This window comes from Staurois parvus, unplaced genomic scaffold (genome assembly GCF_062004578.1).
Source record: "Staurois parvus isolate SC_StPar_1 unplaced genomic scaffold, SC_StPar_1.0 ptg000238l, whole genome shotgun sequence".
Classification (NCBI taxonomy): Eukaryota; Metazoa; Chordata; class Amphibia; order Anura; family Ranidae; genus Staurois; species Staurois parvus.
The window spans coordinates 1,059,505-1,083,909 of record NW_028318034.1 but is presented as its reverse complement, the minus strand read 5'-3'; the positions used below and the strand labels follow the sequence as shown (position 1 = coordinate 1,083,909).

Sequence of the window (24,405 nt, the reverse complement as noted above, 5' to 3'; positions counted from 1 at the left end):
ACACAAATGAGGTGGATAGAGGAACTATTCTAAAGTCAATCAAATGTTTGACTTCTGTCGAGCAGGATTGGCCACACATTATTCGAAATTAGGTCAATCCATGCTGGGCTGGGTGAATTTTGATCAGTCTATGGTCAGTTTTAGTTTCTTTCTCATAGGTAGATAGATCTTATTGGGTGAAATATCAAATGTGGCTTCAGTCTCATTTAGTAGAGGCTGTGGGCTATTATTTTTTATAGGGGATGTAATAGCAGTGATCTCTAGCTATGTAATGTAATATGTTATCAGATTTTGGCTCTTGAAGCATGTCCTCACTCTCCAATCTTTCATATAACATTTTCCCAGTATCTGTCTCTGCATGTCTGCTGTCCCTAAGCATTTTATAGAGCATATGCCATGTCTCAATGTTTACTGCAGCATGCCTGTAGTTTCGGAACATCTTCTGTAGGTATGCCTGTTGTCTTGGACCATCTTCTGTGGAATGCTTGCCATCTCAGACTGTCTTCTGCATCATTCCTGCAGTCTCAATCCATTTTCTGTAGGTATCCCCACTGTCCTGGACCATCTTCTGTAGCATACCTGTAGTCTCATAAGGTCTTCTGGAGCATGCCTGTAGGCTCAAACTGTGACAGACCCAAACAAGACAGAGCTTTTGCAGGGGACTAGGGGGTAGCCTTCTACCCACTGGTTATGGTCCTTGGAGAGAGCAGATCATTTGCTAATAATGTGATGAATGCTGAGAGTGAGGCTTGGATTAATTCTCTGAGTAAAGACAATATAGCTTCCCTTCTCGAGTGGATGAAAAGGTATAATATTAACCTTTCACAGGTTAATGGTCAGAGGAAATATGGGTCCCTCTTGCAGACTGGGTTGGAGAAGCTCCTCAACTTGGGACAGAAATATTTGTCAACAATCTCCCTCAAGAAATCTTTGGAGATAAACTAATTCCACTTGTAATATTCCTGTTGGAATATTGTATGAGTTTTGTCTTATTATGGACAGATTATACAGGTGTAATCAAACACCTGAAAGATAGCATGTGTATTGTACTTTGTTTATTCAGGGTTGGAGGTGCCTGGCTGTCTGAGGTGGGGCCCTGGCTTGTCTGGGTGTTTGGTTGTTGATTAGCTTACTGTTAATTAGATCACTGTTAGCTGATGGCTGTACTGTTTACTGTTTGCACTGTTTAGGACAATGTGATCAAGCTCTTATCTAATCAGTGTGGGATGTGTATCTCAATGTGTACTATTTGTTTTATTGTCCATGTGGGGACTGCCCCTATTTCTGAAGTGTATAAAACACTTGTATTTCGGTTCCAGTTTTTGCACCTAAGCTAGTGTTGCTTGTCTTGGGTGCGATGCCCTACTATAATACCTTCGTCCTGTGTCCCAGCGGCAAGGAAGCAGTTCTCTGATGGAATCACCCATTCAGGGTGACAGGCTTTCATCACACAAACCATCTTCTGTAGCTTTGCTGCAGTCTCGTACCATCCATAAAATGCATGAAGGTAAAAAACCTTGAGCCTTTACAACCAATTTAATCATTTAATTTAGCTTTGAACAGAGTACTTAAGTGTTAGATTTTCATTGCTCTTTTTGTAGCTACTGGTGATGTTTCTCCTCATCTCCTGCATCATCACCAAAACAGGAAGTAAGAAAAATTGCTATGGGCATACCTTCTGCTCTGTGTGTCCATTCAGACATGGAGCTGCAACTTGGGCCTGCCCCCTCTCTCTTCTCATTGTCTCACTGACTGTGATTGACAGCAGTGGGAGCCAATGGCTCCAGCTTCTGTCTCAGCCAATGAGAAGAAGGAGTCCTGGGATAGTCAAGACTCCAGTGCACATCGCTGGATTGAGAGGGGGCTTAGATGAGTATTGAGGGGTCTGGGGGAGATGCTGCACAGACAAAGTTTTTACCTTCATGCATAGAATGCATGAAGGTAAAAACCTTGCGCCTTTAGAACCACTTTAAATTTGGCAATTAGATAGAACCCAGACTAAATTTACTGTTTTACAGAACTTAAAGACTGTTTAGCCTTAATATAATAAACTCCTTCATTCTAAGAAAATGAAACATGTGCATCCTGGGAGCTCTTAAGAACAGCATCTTAAGAACTGGGGAAGGCTTCTGGTTCTGGCACCTCATGAAATGAAATCTTCCCCTGCAAGCTACCTCTGAGTGGCTCAAAACTCTGCTTATTAAAGCTACCACTGGCCCCTGTATCACCCGGTCTCTCCCCACTCATTTTTGAGACTTTCTGGACAAGAGCAATTCCTGCTCCCAGCATCCTGCACATTCTAAGCTGCTGCTGGCCTCCACTGTGGCATGAGACACACACAGCCACTGAGCATAGCAGTGCTGCTCCTCAGCTGCTTGCATGGCCCACATCATAGCAGACCTCAGAGAAAGAGGGGGATCCTTCTCATCAGTGGATTACTCATGCAGTAGCCTCCCTACTCTCTCCCACCATAAGTGTTGCAATGGAAAAGGCAGTCTCAGCTGGCATAGACCAGATTAAAAAGGAGATCAGTGAGCACTCCCAGCGCCTGTCTGAAACTTCTATTGAGGATGAGCTCCAGCACATGAAAGAGCACATCGTTCATTTACGAGTTAATTTGATGCTAGAACACCTATTGTCTAAGCCACCAGTTCGACCTTTGCCTTTATACAAGCGAGATACACAGTCACTACACATAGGCCTACTACACTGTCAGCACAGCCACTTCCATGGAAGAATCTCACTTTACCAAGGATTGTAAGGTCAGTGTAAAATGCACAGAATGTGACAGCTCAGGTCACAACACAGGTTTACACCCTGTACCAGCCCCATGGACTTTACAATGCATTCGCTAGCACTAGTGAGTATGGCGGGGAGGAAAAACTCACTGTTACAACTACACCAGATATAATTTCTTAATGCACAGAGATTCGCAAAGGAATCATAGGTGGCAAGCACAATTGAGCTCAAGATTCAGATCCACCTTGAACTCCCCATACTTCTGACAGTGACTTTAGACAGTTTAAATCCCACAGATATAACAGTTTCTCAATCTTGAAGCCATTCATTCGAGTTATTACTCACCTCATTCATATAGCTCTTTCCTTCAAACGTGCCACTGATGCAAATGACTATAATTGTAAAGGCTGGCACCACTGTCAAAGGATTAGGTCAGAAGTAGAACTTCACTGTATCCCAAACAAGAAATCAAGTCCTGCTGACAGTGCTCTGCAAAACCTTGGCCCATTTTGTGATCACAATGGCCTTGTCACCTAAACTCTTCCAAGTGAGAATGGGAGAATTAGAAAGTTTAAAGTTAAAGTTCACAGGGACAGGGAAGCAAAGGTGTTCCTCAGACCAGTTTCTGATCTGGTCTTATTGTTTTCTTCTGAGGACCCAAATAGTGGTATGATACCAGGCGGGGAGTGTTGTGCTTCCAGCAGGGAAATTCAGCCTGTAATAATAAATTTGGCCACTAGATGGAACCCAAAGTAAATGTACTATTTTACAATCACTAGAGACTGTTTAACCTTAATATCAAAATCCCTTCAGTCTAAGAAATGGAAACAGGTGCATCCTGGATGCTCAGACTCCATCTTAAGAACTGAGGGAAAGGAACCTGACATAATTCTCTGCAGCACATGTTGTGGACTGAACTTATATCCCCTACAGGTAGAATCACTGGTGAGTATGGACTTATTGCCATCTGCAGCCTAATTATTGATTATGTTTTCTGTATGCATCATACATTGATTGTATGTATTTCTTACCTTTTTTTTTCAATTGTTTCACCCACCCTGTTTTGGTAATAAAGCTTTAAGACTACATTCAGTCTGGCTTATTGCAGAATAGGAGGGTTTAGCTGCATGTCGAGTTACACACAGGGAAACGTGTAGTGAGGATAGAACACTATTGTTAATAAATGAGAGAGTCTCCTGTATCTCTACATTCTTTTCAAAATACATACTCTTTCATGTGCATTTTGTATCCCAGGCTCAGTTTAAATTTCCTAGGTTTCTGATACATAACTCCAGCCATTGTTTTCTTAGATACAGTGGGAATGGTTAGAATTTTTTTTTATTTCTGCATGTGTTGCCACTTCCTATCTCCAAGACATAATATATAAGTGGAAATATCTCCAAAATGAGAGAAATGGGCACCTCTGATTGTAGTCATAAGAACCAGTGTCCCCATTAAAAAATATCCCTTTTACCCATGGTCCAAGAGCAACTAAGCAATTTTATATTCCACCTCACTCTCTCTCCTGATAGCAGTGTCTTCCAGGAAAAATAGTAAGGTTGGACCTGCCAAACAGGGAAAGGGGATAATAGAAATCTAGCATAGTTTCTAACTTTTCCCTGCTCAAAAAAAGTTTTGACAGGAGTTATATTTTAACTTTTAATATAGTGAGTAGTATCACCTGTAAATATGTATTTGAAATCTGTGCATTGTGTGTATGTAGTAAGTTTGTAGTTTAGTTTTGAAATATTTTACATACTGTAATACCTTGCTACTTCTTTGAAATCATTAAATCTTTAACCTCTAGTTACTACAGGCATTAATAAGTTCCATAGCAAGTCTTTTTAAAAGGTGACTTTGTGGAAACTCCACTATAAACCTTTTTGTATTGTCTAAATTATTCCTTTGCCAGTTGCGTTTTAGAATTTTTTCATAAGCAGCAAACGATCATTTCTACAGTAGAGTGGGTTTTTGTAATTTTCAGTGTAATGGGAATAAGTAGTAGGCAATAGGGTTCAGCAGCTGCACTCATAAAAGATATGCAGTCTTGCTCTTAACTATGTGTTATGTACAGTATGCTCCAAGTAATTTATTCTTCCTTGGACTTTTTAATGTCTCCCTAATTGGAAATCTTGGAAAAGGTACTTCTTTTTCATCCACATTGACCTTACCATTGTAATTGTTTAATCTTATTTTTCTTTATAGAAACTCACCGTTCATTGTTCAAAATACCCAGTTTCATTTATACTGTATGTTGCTATGAAAAGTATAAAGAAAAGTTATCTATTATCCTGTTTCTTCTCTGCACCTATTTCCTATTCTCATGGGAGTATATTGGCTTATATGACTACAAGGCACAAAACTGCAGTGCATCAATCCATTTATCCTTGCTTTTTTATATTGATTTTGGCAGATGAGATTAGGGTTTGGTTTAAGGTTGATGTGAGGGTAGGTTTATCGAACACATACTGTATTTTTTTGTAAAAAAAAAAGATACACAAAAGTCAATTTTATTGCACACAAGCAAAATATGTTACCCAATTTTTGGAAAAATATAAAAGATAAGGTTGCACTAAGTAAACATATACCCACCATGTCAAGTCTTTAAAGTGTGTGGCCATGAAATGGCCACAAACTTTGATGTTCAAAATTGTCCATTAGAGATGCTTTAAAAGCCTAAAATATCATCATTTTATGGATAACCAAGAATGATCGCCCTAGAATAATTTCTCTCTTGCGTTTATTAACATGTGTAGCGCCATGAACATTTGGATATGTAGCCAAACCTGACACATGCATCTATTTGTGTATGTGTGTGTACTGAGGGTTAGGTCGCTTTAACATTTTTTTCATATATATTTTTTATTTATTACAGGTACTTATATAGCACCAATTTACACAGTGCTTTATAGATATATTGTACATTCACATCAGTCCCTGCCCTCTAGGAGCTTACAATGTAAGGTCACTAACTCACATTCATACACATACTACAGATAATTTTAGCCAGGAGCCAATCTGTCTTTGGAGCTTGAAAGGAAACTGGGGTACCCGGAGGAAACCCACACGGGCACAGGAAGGACATACTAACTCAAGGCAGGTAGTGCCATGGTTGAGATTCTCCCAATGACCCTAGTGCTGCTAGGCTGAAGTGCTACTAAGCCACTGTGCTTTGTTACTTTAGTTTTTAAACTTTTTTTCCATTTAATAGCCCCCTATGCAATAGCATATTTACAGTAACAGATTCTCTTTAATGTCAAGGGTCTATTAGACCCCTGATGCCCCCCCTGCATTTCACCAAAGCTAATGGAGCACAGATCATGTTCTACTACCCTGGCCACAGAAGATGGGTAAATACAACTGTATGCACTAGTGTTAACTCATGCATGCATGTAAAATGTATTTCTTAAACCGAAACATTTGCATTCAGGAACTACTTCCTACCTGCATGGGAGGGTAAACACGAAGGCATCGTCATTTCCACAACTACAGCCGCACACAGTCATTCACTTGTATGGCAGTCTGTACATGCCAGGTGCGGTTCTTTGGACTCAGGAAAGAGATTGGGTTTTAATGCTAGGCATATAAAATACTTACAAACGTCCATGTGCATGAGGACTGATGAAGGCCACTAAATATCCCTAATGCAAATACCCTCATGTAACTCCATAACTGGATATTAATATATATTTTTGCAACAAAAAAGGACTATTGCCAGAACCTGGAAAATTATCTATATTTAGCAAACTATATAATGGCATAACTCGTGCATGCGTATACGCACTGGTTACTTTGCATTACATATTATAAAAGCGGTAACCCACACTTTTTTATGTTAATATCATCCAAAGTATTTTACTGTAAGGTGATTATTGCGGATTACAGCACTTGTGACAAAACAGTTGTTCTTTTTGACATTAAAGTTAGACTCAGTGCTGATTTTACTTTTTCTAAATCACTGTTTACTTTATGACCTTCCTTAGTGCTGTGGCTCTGCCCCTTCTCATTCTATAGTCCACTATTTGCGTCTTATCTGGATCACTTCAATTACCCTGTGTTTTTGCCAGTATTTATAGTTTTTTTTTGGTAGAAGAAATGTTATATGTCTCTCCTGCCAAAATACTTCTTCCCTTCTATGTACTGTATGTACACTTCCAGTTGTAAATGTGCAGCGCTCTGCAGACTCTTGGCATATAAAAGATGCAGAACAATTAGAGATAACATAACTCCATTGTGCATACCCTGGGGCTGTAGAAGGAAGGTGACAGGTGCTGAAGAGGCATTGGAGAAGATAGAGGATGGTGCAGAGCTATTGTTCCTGGATGAGAATGAACTCAGATATAAGTTTGCCATATTGTGCAACATGCTGTTCTACTTTACATCATGGTAAATGCTGTCCTGCTCCCACTAACTTACTTTTTAATTTTATTTGTAATTGCAATTGTATTTATTATTGCTAGCATTTCTTAACCATGTCCAGACCAGCGATGTACCCATACGTCTCTAGACTTTCGATGGTCGTACCAGAGTGGTGCCATCATACTGTTTTTTTAAGAGCCGGCGGTTGGCTCTCTTGTACAAGCAATCAGAGCAGCTAACTAGCTCCCCTCCCAGTGCCTTCTGCAGCTCTCTCAAGATTTCCTGTCCCATTGGAAGTCCTGAGTGACCAGCTGGAGTGTCTGTCGGCTGACCAGACAGCCGAACAATGCTGAATTTGGTTCTCCTTTATTGTAAACCGGACATGATGGCCTGACATCACTTCCAGTTTATTATGAAACTTTCTGTGCCATTTTTAAAAATCTGAAAGCATTCAAAAACACAGGTCTTGGTGTTTTGAATGTTTTCAAGTGCAGAGGAGGGATTTGGGGTCCTATATACCCCAGATCCCTTAATAAAAAATATATTTCACATATCTGTTGCTGTCACAGATGTTTACATTCCTTGTGACAGCAATAAAAGTAATGTTTTTTCCTACAAATTTATTCTCTAGGGCCTCTGCTTTAAAAATATATATAATGTTTGGGGGTTCTAAGACATTTTCTAGCAAAAAATTGATTTTTAAAGGTAAACAAAAAGTGCTACAAATGGCTTGGGGCTTTGAATCCATACGGATTCAAACTGATAAGGAAAGGGGATCTTTAAGAAGCTTGTCCTAAAAAATAAACTGTTCATGCAAATTAAATAAAGACCTTTTACCCAACCCCTTTCATACCTTCACCTCTCTCTCTTCTATTTTCTTTCTGTTTTCTGCTTCTAATATTCACTTTCTAATACACAATGCCTTCACCCCTCTAGAACCACAATGCTAGGTGTAAAACTGACTTACAAGACAACTCTCATGCAACCAATTTTTATTGTTTTATTGATTCATCTGTGTTGATTTACTAAACAAGTAGAAAACATTCAGTTAGCAAAATGAATGTTTACTTAGCAAGCCTAAGTTCTGAATGTCTATTCATGTTTCAGGTATAAAAAAAAGGTTTTATACTTTTAAACTTTAGACTGGATTATTGAAGTTTGGTAATGTATACATTTGTCTATTTACTTCTTGAAAATCTGACTAAAAAGGCAGAAACAGCAAGTTAACAGATATTAATCATATGCAATTTTTTTTACATTTTTTTAATTTTTACTGAAGTTTGTTATTTTATATAGCTTACACAGAAAACCTGTACAGCAAGAACACTTTATATTAGGAACAACATTAAAAGAAGGAACATACCTTTTTGCATTTTTTTTCTAAATATGAAGCTTTTTTAGGTTTATTTATTTAAGGTTTATTTTAACTTTACATTACTATCTTGCATATATTTGTTTTATTATGCATTTTAATAAGGACTGTGCATTCTCCGAGCCTCTATGGTAGTTTAGCAGGAAAAATTGTATGTCATTCCTAGGGATGAGCAAACTGGGCAAATGTTGGTTTGTAGGAGGTTCATCGAACACAACGCTTGAACATATTTCCAAACCCCAATGAAGTCTATGGGAGCCAACTATTGCTGTTTTTTTCTGTCCTTTTTAAGGCTAGTTTGCAAACTTTGGTTAATAAAATTAGCATGGTAAGTGAGTACTGCCAAGTGAACATTTACCATTGAAAAAATAAATAATTAAATAATGAGGGGAGAGGATCTTTTAATGTGGCTTAAAGAGTAAAATTTTTTTTCTCCTTTTTCATTAATTTATACTGCCCCTTAAACAATTGCCTGGGGTTTCCCTTAAACTGTACACCAGGTCCCTATCCAAGCATTCAGCCCTGGGTGGCCAGGTAAGGGAGGGTAGTGAGTGTGCATTCCTTCCCCCTGGACCTTACCAGGCCACACACCTTTCAACATTGGGAAGGTACATTGCAAGGGGGGCTGCAAAGCCAAGACTGCCAAGCCAAGGCCCTCAGCCTGTCCCTCCAAAATGTTTGTGGTGTTTGCAGAGTAGGGAATGTATTGAAGTCTGGAAGCCCCTTTTCATTCCAGCAGAATAGCATGTTTACAGTCCAGTTAGTCCAGTTTATGGGATATATTAAAATAGCATGAACTTTGCAGAATCTAACTACTAATCAGCTGCTTACCAACATTCATCTCCAGACAAGCATTAAAACCCTTGTATGAGTTGGCGTAAGAATTTTAAAAGAACATCGAGGACAGAGGTGATCCACATAGCCACATCACACTGATCAGTGGACATGCCCTATATATATATATGTATATATATATATATATATATATATATATATATATATATATATATATATACATACACACTGTGTTGCCAAAAGTATTGGTACACCCCTCCAAATCATTGGATTTGGGTGTTCCAATCACATCCATGGCCACAGGTGTAGAAAATCAAGCACCTAGGCATGCTGTCTTCTTCTACAAACATTTGTGAAAGCATGGGTCTCTCTCAGGAGCCCAGTGAATTCAACCGTGGTACCGTGATAGGTTGCCACCTGTGAAATAAGTCCATTCGTGAAATTTCCTTGCTACTAAATATTCCACTGTCAACTGTTAGTGATATTATAACAAAGTGGAAGCAACTGGGAACAACAGCAACTCAGCCACCAAGTGGTAGGCCATGCAAAATGACAGAGTGGGGTCAATGCATGCTAAAGCTCACAGTATGCAGAAGTCGCCATCTGTCTGCACAGTCAGTAGCTGAAGACCTCCAAACTTTATGTGGCCTTCAGATTAGCACATCAACAGTGCGTAGAGAGTTTCATGGAATGGGTTTTCATGGTCGAGCAGCTGCATCCAAGCCTTATATCAAAAAGTGCAATGCAAAGCGTCAAATGCAGTAGTGTAAAGCATGCCACCACTGGACTCTAGAGCACTGGAAATGTGTTCTCTGGAGTGATGAATCATGCTTCTCTGTTTGGCAATCCTATGTACGTGTCTGAGTTTGGCAGTTGCCAGGAGAACAGTACTTGCTTGACATTGTGCCAAGTGTAAAGTTTGGTGGAGGGAGGATTATGGTGTGGGGTTGTTTTTTGTGGGTTTGGGATTGGCCCCTTAGTTCCACTGAAGGTAACTCTTAAGGCATCAGCATACCAAGACATTCTGGACAATTTCATGCTCTCAATGTGAGAACAGTTTGGGGATGGCCCCTTCCTGTTCCAACTTGACTGTGCACCAGTGTACAAAGCAAGGTCCATAAAGACATGGATGAACTTGACTGGCCTGCATAGAGTCCTGACCTCAACCTGATAGAACACCTATGCAATGGAGACTGTGAGCCAGGCCTTCTCGTCTGACATCAGTGCCTGACCTCACAAATGCACTTCTGAAAGAATGGTCAAATATTCCCATAGACACACTATTAAACTTGTGGACAGCCTTCCCAGAAGAGTTGAAGCTGTTATAGCTGCAAAGGGCGGGCCAAACCAAATATTGAACCCTAGAGACTAAGACTGGGATACCATTAAAGTTCATGTGCGTGTAAAGGCAGGCATCCCAATACTTTTGGCAATATAGTATGTTTTTATATATATATATATATATAAAATTATAGTTGTATAGTGACTGAGTGCTTTGGAATTTGGGCACTATATTCCATTTATTGTAATAAAACAGAGATTAACTACTTCACACCTTCAACTTTTTTGGTAGTTTACATGTGTCTGTAAAATACTAGACATGACTAGGAACTGTCCTCAGAAAATGTTATTATTTAAAAGCTTTTACATATTTTTGTATACAGAATTCTGTATTTGCAGTGCTATAGTGCGACTGAAGAAAACAGAGCAGTATTATTGCAGGTATTGTCAACCATTTGATTTGTTGGGCACTAATGATGATTGTTAAATCAATACATGTTGGCATATAGCAATTGAAATTGTTGCTGAAGTACAGTACAATGGTTGCTGAAGATTGCAATCAATTTGAAACATTCCATTTAATGGAGACACTGCAGTGCTGTACATTGAGCAGAAGTCATGTTTTTCTGCATGTTCAACATTAAAAAAAAGCTTTCCTTGTGCTAGAATAAAGCATATGCAATACAAATAGGCACATAACTTATACATTCACTTGCTATGAGTGAAGTGTGTTTTCACTTGTGTCCTTGAGATGCCCATTTATGTTTTTAAATCAACTTTGCCTCTAAAACCTGCTAAAAATATGTTAATTGTAAAATGTTATATATTGTAAATGTAGACAGAAAAAGGGGCACAGATTTATAAGAAGGAGTAGCTGAATCATTGAATACAGGCATTTTCTTTTACCTGCTTCCATTGGAATACCTGAACAACTAATGCATACTTTAATACCTAACATTCGGGCAGGTTGTGGGGTTACATTGCAGTAACATTAGTAAAGTAAAATACAATGGGAGTAGTTACCATTAACAATGTGATTCCTTGCTGTATCTGAAAGGAAAACTTTATTGGTTGTTATGTGAAATTGGTCCACTCCTGTAATAAATAAAAGGCAAAAAAAAGTCTGCACTCTGAAATATCCCAAGCACAGAACATTTTGTATTCAGAAGTACAACATGCACCCCACCAAGACTCCATTCTCTAACGCATTGCACTCAAAACATGCTTAATCACTCAGCTCGCACTCCCTGAATAATGCTGTTAATTATAGCAGTGTGCAGGTGTTGACAAAATCTATAGATTATGAAATATAACATTTCTCTGATATGATTTGGTAAATGAAGAGTTCTTACCCAGAAGTGAAAGGTTTAACACAACAACAAAATCTAGTTACATAAAAGAAACATTATTAAGAAAGCTCAAACATAACACAAAATACAAAAAACAGTGAGACAGAGAATACATAAGACAAACATTTAGATATAAGTGCATGGGATATATTCCATAATTACCATGGAACTGGACGTAAAAGTCCTCTCTCTCTCTCTCTCTCTCTCTCTCTCTCTCTCTCGTGTCCATAGTTATAGGCTTCTCCTCCATTAATTTTCATGGAGTATCTCTGATTGGTTGGCCAATCTATTCCCTTTCATAATTGGCTAACTTTAAATCCCCTGTATTTAGCATTCACCAACCCCCTTTAAGGCAAATCTTGGCAAACCCCTTATGGAATTTAACCTCCCTAGCGTTATGATTATGTCAATATGTCTGTGCTCAAAGCGCTACATTTTTTGCATGGAAATATGTTGTTTTTTATATTGTAGGCCTGTTATTTTTTAGGAATAACTCACAAAATCTTAAATTTATAATATAATAAATAATCATACAAAATAATAATATAATAATAATACATTTAATTCAATAATATAATCAAACCAAAAACACTGAAATTTGAAATATGGCCAAGTTCGCACATCACTGAGCTTAGTCGCAAAATTGTTTTCAGTGTCTGATGACGAATTTCCCCACAAATCATTGTCACTCAATTCTGCAAGTGGTTCTAATTTACTATCACTGTTCTCTAGCTGATCTAAAACCACTTTTGACGTAAAGGGACGCTTTTTGGACGCCATGGACTTTTCTCAGTTTCCAGGCAGAAAGAACAGTAAAAATGCAGGCAGGGCACAGGACAAAGCACTCGGGACAAAATGTATGTGAAATGCTTTGATACAGTAATGTTTTACTATGTGATTTTAGTGTATTTAGTGAATGTCACTTTTTAAAATTTTTTAATTTCCTGCCGATTCCGCCCCCCGTACGTCCCAGACGCCCTGACGCTCGCAGGGACCGGAACCCGGAAGACGGATTGGCCAGAGGAGATGGCCGGGGATGCTGCAGGGGGGACATAGAAGGAGCGAAGGACAAGGTAAGTGAAACATGGAGTCCCAGAGCAACGCTTCGGGGTAATCCCGAGTGTAGCTCAGGGTTACCACTTTTGGTACTGAAGGTTAACCCCGAGCTACACTCGGGAATATTGCCAGGGAGTTTAAGCAAGCCAGTTCATGACCTTTTCCTGGGAAACTAAGTATTCATGAATGGGTGGCCACCTTCAATGCATATCTAAATGAGTTATCCTTTGAAGTGCATATTTGGGAAGCCAGCGGGTATATCCCATTGTTAGATAAACTAACTCTGGCACTGAACTGTCTGAAAAAGGATTCTCAGCAAAGACTTATGTTATACAGAAAAGAAGGTGTAATTAATAGAATATTCCCTTTGGCAACTATAGTATCTATAGAACAAGAATTTATGAGAACACATATTGCACACCCAGACTGATACAGCTCTAACTGAAATATATTCATAATTACAATATTATTTACAGTGTTTAATGGAGATTTCACATAAACACATTATCTAACACAGGCTTTAAGCTGCTCATGCATTTCCTTTGACTTGTATGAGCAAAAAAGAAGTTCTGACATGAACAAAAATATACACTGGTCCTAGATGAGGGAGTGCAAGTACTGTCAATTAGAGCAGTGTTTGGGAAACCAGAAAGCTAGGCTGATGCTATATGTTAGTGAGCTATGGTTTGACTCCCCTTTGTGCTGAGATCACAGGGTATTTTAACAGAATATGCAGCCTGACTGTGTTACAGTTTTAAATGACAAGGGTTCGAATGCGTTTTAACTCTTTTGCTTCCACCAACATAAGGGTTGCATTGGAACAGCATTGCTTCAAGCTAGCTAGCTCAGTATCCCTTATGTTCCCCATTACCTTGTGCATTCCTTTGTGCTGTTGATTCACCAACCATGACCTTATAACTGAAGTGTCCCCTAGACTTTCTTGAATAAATGAATAGGGTTGACCAGTGTCTAACAAGTTATTGATCACAGATATTCATTAAAAATGTGACCACGTCCCCCGCTTCTACCACTTTTCTGCCCTGGATTGTATCTAGACTGTGTGCAATTGTTCCTTCTTCTGTGCACCTACAGTCTGCTCGCCTCTGCGTCTGCTTTGATATTAGTTGCTCTCCCAACTAAATGTTATGTGGCTCTCCCACATACTTCTCTGTGGCCTCCATCCTGCTGCATCTCTGCTGGTCTGTACCCTTGTCTCCCTCTCTCTTCCCTCCGTTTGTCAGAAGGCTCAAAGTAGAGAGGATCGGATCCTCAGTATGGCAAGTGGGGGGGGGGCAGTAAACATGTTTTCTTAGTTTACGGATCCCATGAATGAACAAAGGAGTGCTTAGTAGTGAGTACTTGTCAGGAACCATCGCGACGCATGGGTCTACACATGCGTAGGTGTCTGCCGAGGCGTATAGGTGGCAGGGCACTAGGACCCAGGCGTACCTGTCGTCTGGACAGTACTAGACAGGCACTAGGACCCAGGCTACGCCTGTCAGGTGCAGGGCGGCCTATTTAAGCTAGCCCTGCACAGACACTTGTTGCCGAATGGTCTTTGTATCCTGTTACCTGTGTGTGAGTACTTCTGATCTGGATTGTTTTGACCTTGTTGCCTTCTCCCGTCCTGACCCCTTGGCTTGCCTGACTCTGCTTCCGGATGTTCCCGTTTAGATCTGACCTCCTGGTATTGACCCTGCGTGTGACCCGACTATCCTTTGCCTACCGTTTTGTACCTTACCGATCCTCTAGTTATCGTCCCGGCCTGCATGACTCTGATTTAGCTCATCCATCCATCCACCCCGCAGGGATCACTAGGCTCCCTTACATCAGACTCCTAGCTCTCTGGAGCCCCTGTCAGACTCCTCTACCCCTGTTGGAGATACCTGGTAGTTGCGACCTGGTACCGGAGCGCTCCAAGTCCATCCCCACCATCAGGGGCCCTGGCGAACAAGTGCTCCGGTGCTTAGACTCCGCACGCTGGGAAGGCTCTACCGGGGGACTGATAGAGGTGCTGTCAGGCAGTCCCTTACAGTACTCCTGTGTTCATTCATAACACAAGTGATAGTAAACCTTCATGACTAAGCCTTGTACAAGGAACAACTGTCTACAAAGGGAATCCCACTCACTTTGGGAGATTTGCATTAATTTCCTTTTGGCTCTGTGGGACAAGAAGTGAAGGGAAATGTCTCCATTGGTACACAGACAGAGCAAAAAAACAGAGGTTTTAACCTACCACTATTTTATTCAAAACTAAAAAAAAAAAGGTTTGGCTAAACATAAACTTAAAGAATACTTCCAGGCACTAGTATGTTATGCTTGGACTAATTAAACTATGCATATGACATACCTGGCCGATCCAGCTTTAAATCACTGAAATAGACACCGCTACTCCAGTGATCCCCATATCCGTGTCCTGTGCTGAGCGGCCAGCCTGATGCATTCTAAACATAGGTGGTCTGCCATTCAGCATGAGCACCATTCAGAGAATGCTTTGCATTTTCTGAATGAATATAAAGTATTCTCTGATTAAATAAGGTGAAGAGCATGGAGTCACCATTCAGAAAATGCAAAGCAATCTTTGAATGGTGCTAATGCCGAGCAGCCAATGAGGTAGAGCAGCTGCTCAGGTGGGATCCAGAAGTAAGCGGAGATCATTGAAGTAGTGGTGTCTTCGATGATTTCCTGCAGCATTGGTCAGGTATATCATATACATAATTACTTTGGTCCAGGCTGGACCACTGTAATTATGTATAACATGTTGATGCCTGAGATTATTATTATCTAAACCCTGGCAAATGGATAGAACACAAAAATTACATTTAAATCATTAGTCCAGCATTAATTCTAACAGTAGAGTAGGAATTGATCATGATGTTTTATACATAAGTATGTACTTGCATAATTACAATATTTACAGCGAATTAAAGTTTGTCTAAAAATGGTATCAAAATATAACCTTACAGGTCCTTTAGAATCCTCTTGTTTACGTCCCTATGCATCTTACTGTGTGTGAAAGTTTTGTTCATAGGCATTCTCTATGTATATATCTGTTTTAAGTGTTGTTTCTGCTTTTTCATTTTGAGATGAGAACAATGAGATATTGCCCACTGATTCAGTTACTCCCATCTCAAGCATAGGCAAAGACTTTTGGTAAACTAACGTTAATATGTGAAAACACAGTCACCTACTGTTTGCAGCTCTGACTAAAAGGGACATACCGCTGAGACCTATGGAGAAGGGCTCCAGAGATGAGGCCTGGAAAACAACATAGGATAAAAGCTTTATGAAGATATACACAATATAGTCTTTGTCTTCAGCATTCTGCTTTACAAAGGAACTTATTCTTCAATATCTGAGATTCTTGCTTTAGATCTGTTAGAGAAAATATTGGCTAGAGATCTAATTAAATACTAACATTATCAATACTTTTCTTTCTTTACTGAAACATTACAAATAACATTTTAGTTAAAGGATTATAGGGCAGCCAGTTTTTGAATTAATGCTCACATTTTCAGACCTGGTCTGAACTTTCTGCAGTGTGAAGTAAACCCTTCACTGTAAACAGCTTTGCCACTGGCTTGAAATAGTTTTGAGTGGAGGTCTTCTTTAATTTGCAAAGTGGTAATACAATTATTTGCCAGCTTCAAACATTTTTTGAAGACCAGTAATACAGCACAATATTTGTTATTGTCCACTGTGAATATTGCAATTACAGATCTGTTTCTGTTAAACATCAGGCTGTAATACCCTTTATACCCTGATTGTATTCTCAGTGTTTAAATATTCTGTTTAACAATCCAAAACAACACTAGCAAAAAAGTACAATTTTACATATACAACACACACACACACACACACACACACACACATATATATATATATATATATATATATATATATATATATATATATGTACAGTATATACTGTATACACACACTATATTGCCATAAATATTGAGACTCCTGCCTTTTACATGCACATGATCTCTAATGGCATCCCAGTCTTAGTCCATAGGGTTCAATATTTGGTTTGGCCCACCCTTTGCAGCTATAACAGCTTTAACTCTTCTGGGATGGCTGTTCACAAGGTTTAATAGTGGGTCTATGGGAATGTTTGACCATTCTTCCAGAAGTGCATTTTGTAAGGTCAGGCACTGATGTTGGATGAGGAGACCTTGCTCGCAGTCTCAGCTCTAATTCATCCCAAAGATGTTTTATCTGGTTGAGGTCAAGACTCTGTGCACTTCGTCACTCCAGAGACCATGTCTCCATTGCTTTAGAGTCCAGTGGCGGCGTGCTTTACACCACTGCATCCGACTCTGTGCATTGCACTTGGTGATATAAGGCTTGGATGCAGCTGCTCGCTCATGGAAACCCATTCCATAAAGCTGTTTATGCACTGTTGTTGTGCTAATCTGTGCAAATCTGTTGTTCCCAGTTGCTTCCACTTTGTTATAATAAAACTAGCAGTTGACCGTGAAATATTTAGTAGCAAGGAAATTTCACAAATGGACTTAATGCACAGGTGGCAACCTATCACGGTACCATACTCAAATTCACTGAGCTCCTGAGAGCGACCCATTCTTTCATAAAATAGGTGCTTGATTTTATACACCTGTGGCCATGGAGGTGATTGAAACACCTGAATTCAATGATTTGGAGGGGTGTCCCAATACTTTTAACAATATAGTGAGTGTGTGTGTGTGTATATATATATATATATATATATATATATATATATATAGAGAGAGAGAGAGAGAGAGAGAGAGAGAGAGAGAGAGAGAGAGAGAGAGAGAGAGAGAGAGAGAGAGAGAGAGAGAGAGAGAGAGAGAGAGAGAGAGAGAGAGAGAGAGAGAGAGAGAGAGAGAGAGAGAGAGAGAGAGAGAGAGAGAGAGAGAGAGAGAGAGACTTAATGACTCAATCCTTATTGGGTTCCCCAGTCTGAAGTATCAATCAGACAGGGCAAGCCTGCGAGGGAGCTATGTTTGCTGTGTTGTCTCTTAAACACAGCACTTGCCCTTTACCTTTTCATGTACAGTATTTACCCAGTATCTACCCTTCTATATCCATTTTTAAAATCTGTCACTATATTATACATCTCCCCGATCTGTGGGTGTACTGCAATGGTAAAAAAGTTCTGTGCAATGAGTCAAAGGCAAAATATTATGTGCGTATTTCTGTGTGTATATACATTTACAGTATATACTGTATGTACTATGCACCTGGGTTAACCCCTTCAGGTCCGAAGTCCTTGGAATCATGGTTTGGAGGTTCGTCCCTTCTTAAAACTCTTTGAATCTCTGAAATTTTGGATCCCTAATAGGGACCTAGCAATCCAGAGAGTACTGAAAATCGGTCTTCTCCTCTTCAACTGGGCTACCCTGGAACTTCTCACCCTGCATGGGTGAGAACCCCTAAGTACTAACAATGCTTTTTGAGCTTTCACTTAAAAGATACCACAACCCAAATTGTGGGGATATGTATCTTCAGGACCCATCCCTGGTGTCCTATACATGCCACAGTTCTAAGCTTTAGTCGGGCAGGGACAGCCTGCAAGGGAGTTAATTTTGCTTTGTTGCCTCTTAAATTAAACCACAGTGCTTTGGAAATATATTGCCATGTACAATATCCAATGTCTATTTTTAAAACAAGGAATATACTGTGTGTGTGTGGATGTATGTATGTATGTGTGTATATATATATATATATATATATATATAGTATATTGAAATATATGAAATTATGAGTTTATCCTTTTAAGATGTTTACTTCTAAAGTAAAATTCTCATTATAGTTTTATGCATTTACCTAACAAATAATTAATTTTCATCCATCTAGTCTAATATAGTACAGATGACATTGCTCCCTTGCATGGTCACATGCTGCTGCTTTTATCAAGTAATTCTGCTCCATCTTCACACAGACGTTTAAGTTCCTAAATGTTCTTGGTGCCTGTGTTCCTATAGCAACAGCAACAGTTTTTCATTATTGATTACTGCACAACAGGGATCCCTGCCTAGCTGGGTTGAATGCAAGGAAACATTGTTTTATGCATCTAAACATGGGTGTATAAATAGACTCAAAAGAATGCAACTAGATTATATAAATCTTGATATTGGCCTGTTATAAAATTAGCTCTACAAAAGCACAATAGACTGAAAGATGAAAGAGCATTAGGAGCTATTCAGGATACACTGCAGTTACAGGTAACATGCTAACAGCAGAAGTGGGCAGGGTGTTGACTCATAACTTACCTTCTGTGGCTATGTAGCTGTCCAATCAGCAGGTTAGGGATGTGTTTTTGTTCTGCTGCTGCAGTGTAGGTCAACGACCTGTCTATTCTGTCTGGCAGCATTGCCTGAATCACAAGTCTGACAGCACAGAATTACAAATCCTTTGCCAGGTAAAACAGTATGTGCCTCAATTTGTTTTCTCATGCTTGAGCTTTAACACATTTTCACTCCTGGACAATGGAACATGATACACACAAGAATAATATCGTTAGCGTTGATGACTATTGCAAAACTACAGCTTCTCACTATTTTACTGAAACTAAATCATTCAATTTAGCCTTTTAGCTTCACATACATTCAAACCACAAAACCTATTAACCATAAACATATTTTTGTCACCTTGTACAATCACATGAGGCCATGTAGACTGCTTTTAAAACCATTAATACAGTCACTTATTTTAGAAGGAATTACAGGTTAGATGTCAAAACGCAAGGTTAACTGTGCCTTTTGACATCTCCATAGCTTGAATAATGCAGAATTGCATCTATAACTTACAAGAGAAAATGTCTCTCTGCTGCTAACAAGTATAGTAGAGCAACTAAAAAGGGACTTGAGAACTAGAACGAAATTTCCAGCTTATTATTATTTCATGGCTTTTATGTAACAAGGAAATGGTGAGGTTCATCACCTCCAAACGTAAAACAGGCAGAACTACAATTTTTATACTTGTGTTAGACAGATTTGTAAAGAATAAAAAATTACATCTTTTTAGAAATGTTTAATATTTTTAGCAAGCCTGCAGTAAATGATTTTAATGTAATTCAATATTGGTAAAAAGATTTTACAGACAGGTAATAGATTTGGTAGTTATCCCAATGTAGAAGATGAATTGAATGTTCATAACATATTTTCACATTATTCTCTTATAGGTACTCTTGGCAAGTTGCTTTGTGCCAGTATATGCTGGTAGTAATGCTGTGGAATATAAAGACGAGGTAATGAAAATACATTCAGTAATTTAATTTATCAGTGTTAGTAGCCATTGATACAGCAGTACTTCGTATTAATTTCATTTGACAAAAACATATAGGTAACAAAGCTTGCATTCCATGATAAATGTCTGCCATAGAATCTCTGTGAATGGTAAAGCCTTGAGATTATAAAAAAAATGACTAAACCATTCAATAGCTCATGCACAAAATGTATTTTGTACATGCCATACAATTCCCCTTGCTTGGTGTAACACAGTGCCTAATGGTTTATCACCTGCCTAGGATCTTGGGATCAGCTCACAACCCAGAATACTATCTGTATAGAACTTTTATAACTGCTTTAGGCAGAACTAAACCCATCATTTGAACAGTTTAAAAAACAGTTACATTTCCAGCACGTGGCAGAAATTTAACTGTCACATTGGGGTTGTTTACTAAAACCGGAGAGTGCAAAATCTGGTGCAACACTGCATAGAAAACAATCAGCTTCCAGGTTTTATTGCCAATGCTTAGCCGAACAAACTGAAGTTAAAAGCAGATTGGCTACCATACACAACTTTACCAGATTCTGAGCGCACCAGTTTTAGTAAACCTGCCCCTTTGGCTTGTGCACTCAACCAAACGGTCAAACCATCAAATGACTTTTGTAATAACATGTGCAGCACCATGGCAGTTGAAGATCAAACAGAGGCTAAAATGGCAGCTTCCTTGGCTAAAAAAATAAATAAAAGGGTTTAGTTACGTTTTCAGTTTTCCAAAATACATTTTATCTGAGTAATTGCTTCTGACCAAACTGACTCTTGATTTAAGGGAAATTAGTGAAAGAGTAGAGATTATTCATTTAGGAAAGTGAATGTTTACGGAACTAAGGTTAAAGCAGAACTCCGGTCCAAACTTTTATTTTCCCATGCAGTGGGGCCCACACTGCATAGGTTAAGTGCTCATTTTGTCCAGAGGCTCAGGGAAAAGCTGTACTTACCCAGTCCTCCAATACTCCATGCTCCTCCACATCCAGGGGTGGACTGTTCCTGCTGTCCTGATGCCCAGAACTGGTCTATGGGCATGATGACATCAGGAAAAGCCCACTCACAAGACCAGTAGTGTGTGGGGGGTCAGGAGTGGCAGGGTCCGGTCTTGCGCTTGGAGGATCGTTGGATTAGGTAAGTATATCTTTGCTTTCTGAGCCCCTAGACAAAAACGAGCATTTAACCCATGCAGTGCAGGCACAGTCCCACTGCATGGGAAAATAATAATTTTGCCCAAATTTCTTTTTTAAGCTGTGTTTTGTTTCAATGCCTATTCATTTGCAAGGTAAGTAAAATAATAACAATACAAAATAGACTTTTTTGTACATTATTGGGTGACTAACACATTTTCTTTTTTTTTAAACTTTGAGATGTTAACTAGGTTAAGTATATATATGTGAATACCCTCCAATCACTATAGGAGTATTCACATATACACAACTAGATCTGAGGATGCTTACACAAAAGAAGTGGTAGCATTTGCAATATACATCTATTGATAGGGTTACATAATTATATACAAATTACACACTAAGCAGTATTTCCCACACAATGTACAGTATACTTCCACAGGGTTACATGATATTCACAAATTACACACAAAACAATATTTACAATACAATGTACAGTACAGGTTTGGAGAAATCTTACATCTCAGCTTCAGGTTTGTTCATACTTACTGCTTTTGTGTCCCAGGATAAATAGAATGCGCAGTTTGGTAACATGCAAATGGTAACTATAGCTAGCAAATGTAAGGTACAGTATATAGGGTGCTGCCTAACTGGAGGATTGAAATTAGGATGCTGTTTACAACCCATGTGAGATGTGATAAGGAAAAACAATGGTTTGATAGTCAGCATGAGTCTAGAAAAAGAGTTTGTCCAAGTGCTACTACTGCAAAGGTCTTTGCTTAACTACGTTACCTTTGGGCTGCCGCAGTTTGTTGTAACTGGCTTATGCTTGAGGAGCTCAGCCCTGTAACTACTACTAAAAGGACTTTGCTCACTCCTAAACTACTTGCTGCTATATGTGACAAAGGGAAGTCTGCTATCTACTGTCAGACAAGACTTCATAAATGTTCAACTAAGAGATCAGCTAAATGTCCTCAGTGTTAATAGTTCTAATTTCAGAGTATCCTACTACAATTCCCCATCCCTATCCCCAGTTGTACAATTTAAATCTCCAAAACAAAACATCCCATAGACGGATCAATGAAGAGAACGAGCAGAAGTGTGTGTGTGTGTGTATTTAACTGAATGAATACACTGTGCCTAGCTATGTTGTGAAGTAAGGTGAAACCAGACATCATACAAGTGGCTCCTTTGGGGGTAGCGCTACACACAGCACACTAGGTGTTGGGTGCATATTTCAGTTTTATTCCACTATAAGGCTTTGGGGTTTGTGTTACAAAAGGAACAAGAAAAGTAAATGCCAGTAAATAAGGTGAACCAAATTTCCCTTTAAATGGATATTTGCTAGGACTTGTTTAGGTATTCAAAGCGAGTACATACACTTTCAAAGAAACATTCACTCTCCTAGGTAAACAGCTTTTACGCAAATCAACCTCACCATATCATTGTCTGATCAAATTCCTTTTTTTTATGTATCACTTGGAGGCCTATAGTGCTTATTTTAATAGCTGGTTTGAATTTCCTTTTATTCTAGGTTTTAATTAGGATTGCAACATAAAATATAGAATTTCCAAGGCTTCTGCAGTGCCATATGTACATAATATGTGCAGTCACAACAGATATTTATAAAAAGTAATTCAGGACTGCATGAATTGTCTCAATGACTCTTCCCTTATAGGGCATCTCAGTTCAAAGTTTCATTTGCATCCCACCTCATGGCACCCAGCTACTCATAATGCTCTAAGAATGTATTACATATTTATTTGTAAAAAATAAAAATGTGTATATATTATAGTCTATATTATATAAAAATATATGTGTGTCATAAGGCATCACTTTAAAACTTTAAGGCTCTATGCACACTGTTTTTCCTGTAGAAGCAACGAATGATATCCTATGTGTCCATGCGCATCAGGTAGTCTAGAGGCATCTTTAAGTGTTTAGAGGAAAAAAAAACTCCTTTTGTTTTGCGGTTTCGAGAGCTTTTTTCTAAATGAAAAACATGTTAAACTCTCCTAAGCTCTTCTAAGCGCACCTAAACGTACACAAAAAACACTTAAGATTAGTTTTTTTTTTCTGCCAAAGCACTGGAGTTTTTTATGCTGGTGTGCATGGAGCCTAATTAGCAAAAAATATAAAATAAAAAAAAAAGAAAGCTTTTTTTTTTTTTTTGTTAGTGTAATCGCCTACAGACCTTGTATTTAACCTCCCTGGTGGTATTCCCGAGTGTAGCTCAGGGTAGAGTTTCAGTACCAAAAGCGGTAACCCCGAGCTACACTCGGGCTTACCATGCGGCGATGCTCAGGGATTCCCTGCAGCGCTTACCTTGTCCTTCGCTCCCGCGATGTCCCTCCTGCAGCGTCCCCGGCCATCTCCTCCGGCCAATGCCGGTATCCGTGTTCCGGTCCCTGTGACGTCGGGACTTACGGGGGCCGGAACCGGAGGCAAATTTAAACATTTTAAAAACTGTCATTTTTTGGTAAACGAATATTACATAGCAAAACATTGCTGTTTCAAAGCATTTCACATACATTTTGTCCCTAGTGCTTTGTCCTGTGCCCTGACTGCATTTTGACTGTTCTTTCTGCCTGGAAACTTAGAAAAGTCCATGGCATCCAAAAAGCGTCCTTTTAGGTCAAAAGCAGTTTTAGACCAGCTAGAGAACAGCGATAGTAAATCAGAACCACTTGCAGAATTGAGTGATAATGATTTGTGGGGAAATTCGTCATCAGACACTGAAAACGATTTTGCTACTTTGCTCAGTGATGTGCGAACTTGGCGCTATATTTCAAATTTCAGTGTTTTTGGTTTGATTATATTATTAAATTACATTTATTATTATTATATTATTATTTTTTATGATTATTTATTAAATTATAATTTATGATTTCGTGTTTCAAGTTTTATCATATCTGGAATGTTTACTAGACTCTTGTTCGGACAGATTTCAGTGAGTTATTCCTAAAAATTACAGGCCTACAATAAAAAAAAAACTACATATTTCCATGCAAAATAATGGTACCGCTGTCAGCACCAAAAATCTGAAATGATCATACCGCCAGGGAGG

The 24,405-nt window shown here is 38.9% G+C and overlaps 1 protein-coding gene across 8 annotated transcripts in view; it reads left to right on the top strand.

Moving 5' to 3' along the window:
• PNPLA4 (patatin like domain 4, phospholipase and triacylglycerol lipase) overlaps nt 1-24,405 on the top strand; it is a 142,638-nt gene that overhangs the window by 50,705 nt on the left and 67,528 nt on the right. For 7 of the 8 annotated variants that reach the window (XR_016313166.1, XR_016313165.1, XR_016313164.1 and 4 more), the window contains exon 6: nt 20,120-20,185. The exons of the other annotated variant lie outside the window; for it this stretch is intronic. Coding sequence is in view for 4 of the 7 variants with exons in the window: in XM_089680280.1 (XP_089536406.1) it covers nt 20,120-20,185 (66 nt within the window). In the remaining 3 variants the exon portion in view is untranslated. The remainder of the gene's footprint in view (nt 1-20,119; nt 20,186-24,405) is intronic. 8 annotated transcript variants of the gene reach the window in all.